This window comes from Aquarana catesbeiana, linkage group LG03 (assembly GCF_042186555.1).
Source record: "Aquarana catesbeiana isolate 2022-GZ linkage group LG03, ASM4218655v1, whole genome shotgun sequence".
Lineage (NCBI taxonomy): Eukaryota > Metazoa > Chordata > Amphibia > Anura > Ranidae > Aquarana > Aquarana catesbeiana.
Window position 1 is genome coordinate 296,491,012 of NC_133326.1, and position 12,277 is coordinate 296,503,288.

The 12,277-nt window shown below is 41.7% G+C and overlaps 1 protein-coding gene across 2 annotated transcripts in view; it reads right to left on the reverse strand.

Annotated features, from left to right (window-relative positions):
• TMTC2 (transmembrane O-mannosyltransferase targeting cadherins 2) overlaps positions 1-12,277 on the reverse strand; it is a 422,005-nt gene that overhangs the window by 90,135 nt on the left and 319,593 nt on the right. For both annotated transcript variants that reach the window (XM_073620217.1, XM_073620218.1), the window contains one exon: positions 10,407-10,528. In XM_073620217.1, the coding sequence (XP_073476318.1) occupies positions 10,407-10,528 (122 nt within the window). The remainder of the gene's footprint in view (positions 1-10,406; positions 10,529-12,277) is intronic.

The following is a 12,277-nucleotide window of genomic DNA, read 5'->3' on the forward strand; positions in this document are numbered from 1 at the left end:
GACAACTTTGTGTGACCGTGTGTATGCAAGACAAGTTTGAGCCAACATCCGTCGGAAAAAATCCTAGAATTTTGTTGTCGGAATGTCCGAACAAAGTCCGACCGTGTGTACGGGGCATAACAAGTCACATGACACCGGGGAAGGAAAATGGCTAATTAAGCCCAATTTTGACATTTTCACATAGGGGGCGTACTCACTTTTGTCGCTAGCGGTTTGGAAATTAATGGCTGTGTGTTGAGTTATTTTGAGGGGACAGCAAATTTACACTGTTATACAAGCTGTACACTCACTACTTTAAATTGTAGCCAAGTGTCATTTCTTCAGTCTTGTCACATAAAAAGACATAACAAAATATTTACAAAAATGTGAGGGGTGTACTCACTTTTGTGAAATACTGTGTGTGTGTATATATATATATATATACACACATATATATATATATATATATATATATACACACACACACACACACACAGTATAAATATAATATATATATATATATATATATACAGTATATATGTAGCAATAACTCTCGGTGGAGCTGCTGGTGTAAGCGAGCTTGTTACCTTCACTCTCAACACCTCTGTTTCACCGACACCGGGTCTAGGTTTCCGTTGAGTCTACCTCTGGACGATATAAGCACCAAACACTGGAGTGGGTTTTCCAATGCTTTATTAAACAAATAAGGGAAGTAGCAGGAAAGAGGTAGTAGGAAAGCTGCAGGGAAGCTCAAATACCTTTCTGTTGTATTTCTTCAAAACATTCTTTGTAATTGAACACTTGCAATTGAATAGTCCCCCTTTCGTAGGATTCAATCTTTGCCCGCCTGGATAGACATCTCTCACTTGTCTAGCAGCCAGCACGAACAAAAGTCTCTGCCACAGACTTATCTGGGGTAAAACCCGTACGATCCTCTGCCACAGGATGTATTGGTTTGTAAAGAATGTCAGATACAGTACTTGAACCTTTAAGCCAACCCGGCAGTACTATACTGTAAGATTTCTTCGGAATGCGTCCTCCAACCGAGTCACCAGGCCCCTCTCCAGACCAGCACTCTGCATGATCCTTCCATGACGGGTCCTCCCCTGGGATCTCCTCGGTTGTCCAGCTTCTTTACTCAGGAAAGACAGCTCAGGACCATTTCTCCGCTGCTATGGTAGGCCCCAGACAGGCTTCTGGGCCCACCCATACGCCGCAGCGACGCGGGCCTCCGGAACGGAGGACCACGAGGTGGCACTCCCAGTGCACCCCCGTCGGCCAGGAGGGCCAGCAGGTGGCTGAAAACGAACCCTAAAACATGGCGTCTGTCCCATAAATACCCTCTCCCAGAATGCAACTCCGAGGACCACCTCCACCGAGTTATCTCCGGGAAAGAGGAGCACTCATTCGCTTCAACACGTTGCTTTTCCAACACCTGCCGATGGTGACAACGATACCCACTGGCACAATGTGGAACTGCATGCAACGTCAGCCAAGCTGGAACAGAGGCGAATCTAACTTCCTATAATAAGCGACCCACTAAATTTACCTATCAGCTGTAGATAAAAATCTACCAGCACTACACATATATATAAAATTTAATAAATTAAGAATGCTGAACAATAACTAAAAAGAATAAAACGATCCAACAGAATGTTAAAAGGCCTCTAATCTATTTTCATGTAAACGTGTTTTCCTTTTAATTGCAAAGTTACTATGCGAAATAGTAATAAATAGAACTAACCAACAGAATCGACAGAAGGCTGTTATTCTGTTTCATGTATTTCAACTTTAAATAAAAATTATTGTGCAAAATAGTATATATCATAACACAAAAATATTTCCACACCACAGATATGGTCCATCTTTGCTGGTAGCACAGTGATATGATAAGATTAACAGCTAGAGTTGGAATGAAATCTGAGGGAAAAAAAAAAAAAGACTAAACCACTAAGTAGTGGCTACGGAGACAGAGCAGTGTCTGTGGAGGCTGCGTATTATGGAATGCCACAGGCTATAATACATGCGAGTTATGCTAATCTTTTTGTCCATCATCTGCGCTTTTTTTTTTTTTATCGGCAAAATGTTGATAATCCTATTTTCGCCCAATAGCTTTCAGCGGCCAATATATGCATCCCTAAATACAGTCATGCAAAGTACACCTTTACACAGGAAAACTTAAAGTATTAAACCCAAAACCAAAAATGTAATATATTTCAGCTTACCAATGTGGCTGCTGCATTAGTTCTCTCTTTTTAGGTTTTTTTTCCCCTCTGTTTTCACCTGGTGATCTGGCTTGTAACATACCTCCTGTATTAGAGTGATCCCTCCCTCTCTGGATAAAGCACCCCTATCAGTGGTAAAAGTGCATTTGCAAGAGAGCCTGTTCTTTTAAAAAACAACATACTTACTGGTAAGATCACCAGGTAAAAATAAAATATAGAAAGCCTATAAAAAATATCTAGTGCAGCCATCATTTCTAATAATTGGTAAGCTGCAATATAATAAGTCACTGCTTTGGGGTTTAATACTGCTTTCAGAATGCACTACAAAAACAGGATTCAGCCTCTCTGCAGTCACACTAAATGCACATGCGCTCTGAAAAATGGTTTAATTTTTAAAAAGGGATCTTTAATTTTATATCGGTTTTAAGATCCATGTGATACTGTCCTCAGCATCCGTCAACTGTTTTTTTGCCAGTTTTTTTTCAACTTCCGGTTCCACACCAGCCCTGACCTATGGTATCACTTCCAGGCCTGGATGAAGCAACTTCCAGTTTGCAGTAGATTCGGTCAGAAGACCAGTTTCGGCATTTTGCTGGTGCCAAATAGAGAGTGGGAAGGAGCCTACTCCAAACGCCCTGGGCACACAGCATTGGGTGTTAATTTCCGACCTGCCCTCATTGTGGGGACGGCCACTGGGGGGACCCCAAGCGCCATATTTAAACTTAAATGTCCTTTTGGCCTCAGCTTTATTACATTGGAGCATTGGCTGTGTACATTTCTGTCGTGGAGAGACAGCCACGTTATTGCCAATTTCCCCCCCACATATTATAAATATATTATATACATTATATATATATATATATATATATATATATATATATATATATATATATATATATATAGTTAGTGTGGCAGTCTGTGCTGGCAGGCAATCTGGGGTCTTTTCTATATTTCCCTCCCTTGACCCTTTTTAAATATTTTTTCCCCCAGATTTATTATTTGTCTGTATTTGGCCGATTAGGGAACTCCTTCCCCTATTGTTTTGAATCCTTTTCATGGGAAGTCTCCTTGGGCCTTCATAGTTTCCATCCATGTGATATTTTATACCAATCTGGGTTACCATCAAATTATATACCCCTATTATTTTACAGACCTTCAATTAAGACCTTATCGCTAGCCCTGTATTTCCGGTAAGACCAGGCTCCCTTTGTTCAATAATTTATGGATAGATAATACTGAGACAACTTTCTTATTGCATGCACCTTGGGCCTGTTACAGCTATCAGGTGCCCTGTAATGTCCTGACATGGGCCAATGGGTGCTCTTTGTTTGTCCCCTATTTTGGGAGCTGTGCCCATGTGTCCCCTCCTCTTTTTTTCTGCTGTTTTTGGACAGGATTTTTTTTTTTGTTTATTGCAAAATGATATACTTTGGATTACAGCTTTTTCAAATTCAAGATGTGTATTTTATGTGCTTGTTTGTTTTTTCTTTTAGCACAAGTTCATTCTGAACGATGGGAGAATATTTGTAAAGGCATAGATGGTCCTGATGAAGTGGGATACCTCGCAAGATGAGCAGACCATTTACTGTATTGTAACTGCCCCATGTCATCTTTCTGTTTTTAACTTTATTATTGTATACCTTGTTAGTTTTATATATAATTTTTGTAATAAAAATCAGTGGATTTTAGTTACAACACTTTGCTTGCTTATACATTCACTCTGGATGGCATCTGTGATTAGCAAGGCCTTTTTTTTTTAAAGACTGTTCACTAGATCTACATACAATATGTGATTGATTGGTGGATAATATCTAGTTCTGCACAAGAAAGGGAAATGGTAACAAAAAGGTCAAAGTATGCATCATACATAAGTACATGCTGGAAGGACTGCATGTAATAAAGATGATTTTATAATTCATATTATACATCGATCAGGCATTAACATTATAACCCCTGAAAAACAAGTACCAATGATTATCTATTTATAATGGCATTTCAAAGTGGGTGGGACTTATTAGGCAGCGAGTAAACATGTTGTCCCTGAAGCTGATGTGTTGAAAGGAGAAAAAATGGGCAAGCATAAAAATTTGAGCAACTTTGACAAGAGCTGAATTGTAATGGCTAGACAACTGGGCCAGGGCATTTCCAAAATTGCAGCTCTTGTAGGATGTTCCTTGACTGCAGTGGTCAGGACCTACAAAACATGGTTCAAGGTAGGCAAGCCGGCAAATTGGCAATAGGGTCATGGGTGGCCAAAGCCCATTGATGCAAACGGAGTAAAGGTTGGCAAATCTAGTCCATCAAATTGGTGAAAATATTAATGCTGGTTCCTACAGAAAGGTGTCAGAACACACAGCACATCGCAGTTTGTTGCGTATGGGGTGCGTAGCTACAGACTGATCAGGGTACCCATGCTGACATGTGTCCACAGCCAAACGTGCCTACAGTTGGGCATGTGAGTATCAGAACTGGACCATGGAGACCTGGAACAAGGTGACCTCGTCTGACAAATTCAATAATGGTTTGAGGAACACGACAAGTTTGAGGCCTTCAAATTCTCCAGATCTAAATCCAATTGAGCATCTGTGGGATGTGCTGGAAAAACAAGTCCAACCCATGGAGACACCACCTCATAACTTACAGGACTTAACTACTTCCCGCCCACGCAATAGCCAAAAGATGGCTACAGCGCAGCTTTTTAGTTCTGGGAAGGCGTCCATGGACATCCCCCTGAGAAAGCGATTACTGCGCGACCCGTGGGGCGCATATCAGAAGTGTCTGTGATCGCTGTGTGCCTTGAATACAGCTGATCACAGATGGGGTAAAGGGCCATTCACAGTAGCCCTTTACCATGTGATCAGCTGTGTCCAATCACAGCTGTCATATATGTAAACAGACTTTCCTGGCTATCAGCTCTCCTTTCGTCACACACTGTCTGTGTACCTGCCAGGGAACAGGAAGTACAGCAGTTACACTGATAATCAGGTCACTGATTAGCAGCCCCATCAGTGCCCCGATAATCGGTGCAGCCCCATCAGTGCCCCGATAATCGGTGCAGCCCCATCAGTGCCCCGATAATCGGTGCAGCCCCATCAGTGCCCCGATAATCAGTGCAGCCCCATCAGTGCCCCGATAATCAGTGCAGCCCCATCAGCGCGGCCCCATCAGCGCTCGTCAGCGTGGCCCCCATCAACGTGGCCCCCATCAGCGGCCGTCAGCGCGGCGTCCATCAGTTCAGCCTCACCGGGGTCCATCAGTTCAGCCTCACCGGCGTCCATCAGTTCAGCCTCACCGGCGTCCATCAGTTCAGCCTCACCGGCGTCCATCAGTTCAGCCTCACCGGCGTCCATCAGTTCAGCCTCACCGGCGTCCATCAGTTCAGCCTCACCGGCGTCCATCAGTTCAGCCTCACCGGCGTCCATCAGTTCAGCCTCACCGGCGTCCATCAGTTCAGCCTCACCGGCGTCCATCAGTTCAGCCTCACCGGCGTCCATCAGTTCAGCCTCACCGGCGTCCATCAGTTCAGCCTCACCGGCGTCCATCAGTTCAGCCTCACCGGCGTCCATCAGTTCAGCCTCACCGGCGTCCATCAGATCAGCCTCACCGGCGTCCATCAGATCAGCCTCACCGGCGTCCATCAGTTCAGCCTCACCGGCGTCCATCAGTTCAGCCTCACCGGCGCCCATCAGTTTAGCCTCATCAGCATCCATCAGTGTTTACAGTACTCAGTAACTTAATGTGGAATTGACATGCAGAACTAAATGAGCCAGGCCAGTGATTTATCTTTCTTACAGTCTGCAAGGTATAAACATCAGTTTAAAAACGTACACATTTTTAAAAAGTAAAATAAACTTGACCCCAAATTATTACAGTTTTCCTTTAGGATATATACCAGAGCAGGCACATAATAAAAGATTGGACTGAGCATGTGTTTCACTGATACTGAAGCTGTATAATAGCGCAGCAATTATCACTAATACAGTATATTGTATTCAGGACTAAAAGCAGTATGAACTGACTGACCTTAGCAGTTTTATTGTTCAAATCCGATTGTAACCTATCTTCTCTACACACAGAAACCAATGGAAACTTCACCTTTCTGCTCTCAGCTTCTAGAAACAATATAGTAGACCAGAGACACGTTTTCTATAAAGCAAATTTAAGTGTACACTTTGGGGACAATGATACAAACAACTTCTAAGAGGACAATACTGTGATGACTAGAAATTTAGAAAATGTAGCAGAGGACAACATACAAAACTGAGTAGTTTATGTCTCGTGCATTTGAATGTATGAAGAGTAGTACCATCCCACAATTTACCGCACACCCCATCTTACATTTCTATAAACTCACCACATTTGCCCATCATAGCTCATACCTTCCGAGAGCTCCACCGGTAAATAAACAGGCAGTCACTTGTGAGGTTGCAGGCAGATAACGTATACTAATCCCATTTCATGTAAAGTTTACTCACTTGCTGTATAAAGTATCACTTTGCTGCCTCTCTCAATGTTTGCCCTGTTCCCACTACACATGAATGTGAGAGTTGGGTTGGGTTGGGTTACTGCTCACTTAGACCCCTTTCACACTGTGCCGCCCATAGCGTTGGCGGTAAAACACCACTATTTTTAGCGGCGTTTTACCGACGGATTTGCGGCGCACTTCGACCGCGAGCGGGGAACTTTTAACCCTCGCTAGCGGCTGAGAAAGGGTTAAAACTGCCCACAAAAGCGGCGTTTTGCCGGCGGTATAGCCACGCTGCCCCATTGATTTCAATGGGGAGCAGCAGTGGAGGAGCGGTAAAGACACCGCTCCTTCACCGCTCCAAAGAAGCTGCTGGCAGGACTTTTCCTGATGTCTTGCCAGCGTACCACTCCAGTGTGAAAGACCTCGCGCTTTCACACTGGAGGCAATGGAGCAGCTGTTTGAGGGCGGATTGCAGGCGCCATTTTTAAGGCTATAGCGCCTGCAAAACACCCTCGGTGTGAAAGGGGTCTTAGACCCCTTTCACACTGAGACGCTTCAAAAACGCCTTAGTGCTATTACTGCGTTTTTACCGCGTTTTTGGGGTTATTGAAGCATGGGCATCAAAGAACAGCCCCACCTCCCTACATCACAATTTCAGTCCTGTTGTTGTAGATGCTCTCTTTTCTGCTTGCATGTTTACCTTTTTGTGAGATCATGTGACTGCTCAGGGTGGATTATAGGCGCTATTCAGGCGTTTTTACAGTGCTTTCAATTCATTTCAATAGAGAGGCGTTTTTGAAGCGCTTTTCAATGCCCAAAAGCTGCTCCAAAGATGCTGCTTGCAACGCACCGCCTCAGTATGAAAGGGTCCATTGAGATGCATGGGGAGCATTTTATGAGCGTTTTAATAGCGCTATTTTTAGCACGAAAACACCGCAAAAACGCCTCAGTGTGAAAAGGGTCTTAGAGCACTTTCACAATGCCAGTGCCCGAAAAACGCTGGTAAAGCTCCGCGCCACTTTACCAGTGTTTTTCGAGCGCTAGCGGGGTGCTTTTAACCCCCGCTAGTGGCCGAATAAAGGGTTAAAAGCGCCCACAAAGCGCCTCTGCCAAGGCGTTTTGCAGGCGCTTCCCATTGATTTCAATGGGAAGGGGCGCTTTAGGAGCGGTGTATTCACCGCTCCTAAAGCGCTGCAAAGAAGCTGCTTGCAGGACTTTTTTTAGACGCCCTGCCAGCGCAGCGCCTCAGTGTGAAAGCACTCAGGCTTTCACATTGGGATTGCAGATGAGGCTTCTTTCAGGCGCTTTACAGGCGCTTTTTTTAACGCTAAAGTGCCTGAAAAACACCCCAGTGTGAAAGGGGTCTTATTGTGTTTTGTCGCTAATACAACTATAAGATATAAATTCCAAAAATGTTCTTCAAATATCTCAATTTTTGCTTTGTTAATGTTGCTGCGCAGCATTTTTTGAACTGCAGTGAGTAAACCTTTGACAAATATGTTGATTCTACTTGTGGCAATCCTGTGATAGGGTGACAATACAAATCAGAAGTTCCTAATGTTGTGATAATGTTGTCAGCCAACTGTGCATGCTTCTGCTTTGGGGCTACAGGAAACCATGCCTATGAACAGTATTGTTCACAAAGTCCTGTTGTCAGCCTGTGAAATCATAGGCAGCCATTCAAGAAATTCTGCCCAAGATGTCTATAAAGACATCAGTAATTTCAATACCAGAGATTCAAGGGTATCTGAAAATTCTCTAGAACTCGTATTCTTTGAACTTAAAGTCTAGACAGAGCGTCTCTGTTATAACAATATTCACAGGTCAGAACTGCATCTTCTTCCATCTTTTTTGATTAGGTGGCTTTATCATGCTACCAGATCAGGAGACCTTACATTACAATACCCAAAGGAAAGCTATGGAAAATAAAAGAATGAGCTTGTATACATCCATAAAAGGTTGGTCACCTGCTCACACTGCTGCTGATATTTTATTAGGCATTTGAGGTCCAGTTGAGCTTTTTCAAACCATTTATTATAGCTTGACCTCAACATCTATATACTGTTAAGGAAAAGTGAAGAAAGTATAGCAGACTGAACAACTAAAATTGTGAATACCTGGTTCTTCTTACTGAGCAAAGAATCACAATTTTTAACTTTATATTTTGTACTCACATCATATAGTGCTACATTTAACTGTTTCAATTGCTTGAACTTTTCAAAATGTAGAAGTAGCTAAAAGTCCTTGTCTAAGAATTGTAACATACTATCTATTTTTGCTTGGCCTCTTGCTGCACGTGCAACACATGCTCATTACTAAAGATGGGTGTCCACACATTTGTATTTATGGATGGCCAAGGGTCCCTGTGATGAGAGCATGCTCACTATGCATTCCCAGTACAATCGCCATACTGACATACACATCCTCCATTTTTTAAAAGAGACCATATGATTTTGCTTTGGCACTGGTCACATGCTTGCCACCAGCGCAGTGCTGAATTCAACAATTTGCGGTACAAGGTAAACTACTCAAACTATATCTACAGTTTACACAATAAATGCTGAAATAAATGTCAAATGTCATTTCAGTTTAGGTCTGCTTTATTTCTCACCACGGGGGGGGGGGGGGGGGTTCCTACATGAATGGCATATATATAAAAGCCTTCTGTGTACAGCAGCACCCCTCAGTCCCCCTAATACTTACCTGAGCCCCATTTCTGTCCGGTATTATGCTATGTGAGTTTTCTATCCATTTCTTGCATGGGTTATGATTATCCGTCCGTGGCATTTTTGGAATTTCTATAACGTATGGATAACTGTGGAGGTTGAATTGCCATTCCTATTCGGAAGTCATTTAGGATATTCGAGGAAGATCCATCATTTTGACCAGGTGGTCACAAAGCTTTTTTTGACTTGGATGACGTAAGTCTTGTCAAGTCAATAACCTCTTATACCTTTGGTGATGGCTCTTGAACCATCAACAGCTCTTCTGCTTACCTTTGCTGTTCCCACACTCCCACTTACCTGTTTTGGTCCAGTTGGTCGTCTAATCTTAACGTCAAGGTGGACATTGGTCTCTTATTATTTTGTCTTGGCAAGCCCCCTTAGATCCTTGGTGGTGGCTTTTTCACCCTCATTTGTTTCAACTAACATTGGTGGATTTTATTTTTTCGCATTATGAGTGGTGTTTATACCAGTTGGACTTTTTGGATTTTATTTTTATCACCATTTTTTATTTTATTATTTGTATTTCAATATGTATACAATGCACTATATGTAGTTTGTAAGCATTTTTCATTGTTTTGCTATCAACATGTACACAGTTATTGTACTTTTTGGAGTACATCATAGTTCTTGATGCTAGTGGTTTGTCACATAATTTTCACTGTGTCCAATGACATTTATAGTTTATAGCGCCACACTTTTTTTATTTTGCAGTTCTGTGTCTGAATGGACACAGGAAGCTGTGACTCGGGTCGGGTGCCCCCATAGCAAGCTGCTTGCTGTGGGGGCACTCGGCAGGAGGGAGGGACCAGGATCACAGAAGAGGGACCCGAGAAGAGGAGGAGCCAGGCTGCTCTGTGCAAAACCACTGAAACAGAGTAGGTAAGTATAACATGTTTGTTATTTTTATAGAAATAAAAAAAAACAAGACTTTACAATCACTTTAAGGAAACATCAATCAGAAACAGTCACATGCATCGGTGTATTTGGGTAGCAGATGCACTTTCTCACCGTCAAGGTCAGTAGTTTGCCATAAGTAAGATGTGCTGGGATGTGGTCAGGCTTTGATCTCAGAGACTCCATGTACCAGTGTTCAGCTTCAGACACCTTGTTCAACCTCATGTAGGCTTCTCCTGTTTAAAGATCAGAAAACAGTTCAGAAAGGCTAGTATCAGTTTCTTCAAAAATCTCAGTAGGAGAGGCAGATAAATTATTAGCCACCTGGGTAGCAAAGTTACAGCAAGGGGAAAATCACTGAGTCATGGCAGTAAAGATAGAATGAAGTTCCTAAATTCATACTTTGCAGTTATTCTGAAAGTGGATAAACCACATTTGGCAGTATGCAGTATCCTAACTATCTGTACTACCACTAGTATTATTAGGGACATTTACAAGGAAAGGCAGTTTAGTCATCAAGGTTCAGAATGTTCTTAAGAGTAAAGATAGCACAAAATAGAGAGCATTTAAAAAGAAAGCATAAGCTAATTTAACTATATTACAATTATCTGAAAAATTTAAGCTGACTAACATAAACATTAATGAGCCTGAAATTAATGCTGTCTAAAATAAAGTGAACCCAGTACAATATTCACACGTGGGAAAATAAAAATGCTGCACCAGTCTTCATTGAGAAGAAAATTAAATCACTAGCATAATTGTATCTCCCATCTTAAGTGGCATAGTTGATACAATAATCAATGATGTTTATTTGCTGCAGTTTAACAGCTCTTGAACTGTTCTGCTTATAAAATGCAGCTGTCACTAACACCATCCATCTCTATGACAAAAATGTCAAAAAGTAACATCTATCATTTTTTTTAGCAGCTACTCAACAGTATGTTGGTTCTCTGCATCAGCAGTTCTTGGCACAGGGCTCTCAGTGCCAAAAATAATTGAAAAATGTGTTTCTCTGTACTCTCCTGACCACTAAACTTAAAGCTGGAGCGTAGGTAAAACTATTTTTTAATAGTAGTTTAAAATCATTGTCGTTTTTTTTTTTTTTTTTATTGCTGTCAGTTTCCTGTCAAGATTTTCCCTCACCTCCAGTGGAACTGAAAAGAATTTGCCAAGAAAGTGTTTTTGTTTTATGTTTCTGTTAGGGACATTTGCCATCATTTCCTATTACAAGTGGCATCACACCAGTGAAGGGAAATATTTTAAATGTAGACACACCTACAGTATGATAGATATGGCAGCACGGCTCGGGATCAAGCCCACACGAATATCTCCATAGAAAGCAGCTTTCTATGTTGTCAGTCGCTGAAGAGCAGTCGTCAGGAATGCTGGTTGAGGATCTCAGAAGGGGACCACCATTGCACAGAGCAGGAAAGTATTACATGTTTAACCCTTTTGCTGCCAGGTCCTGCACTCCACTCAGTTGGCGGGACCATTTTTGCAATTTTTCCATTTTCTGTTTTTGCCTTACAGCTTGCAGCGTTTGTAAAAGACCCCCCCAAACCATATATTTTCTGAAAGCACATGATCAGTAGAATAAAAGGAAGGTACTACTGATATTTAAGGCCCTGCAAAAGTTTTTTTTAAATTATGTTTTCCTTAAAAATACACTAAAATCATTATTAGCATATGAAACTACAGCAAATGTTAGAAAATTCTGACTAAATTCCAATTAAATATAAAAGCTTAACCTGTGTTTAGTTAAAAAAGAACAAATATTTGTCAATTTTAACCCTTTCATGACTAAGCCTATTTTTGAAATTTGGTGTTTACAAGTTAAAATCCGTATTTTTTGCTAGAAAATTACTTAGAACCCCCAAACATTATATATATTTTTTTAGAAGAGAGTCTAAAGAATAAAATGGCGATTGTTGCAATATTTTTTATCACACGGTATTTGTGCAGCGGTGTTTTAAACGCAAATTTTT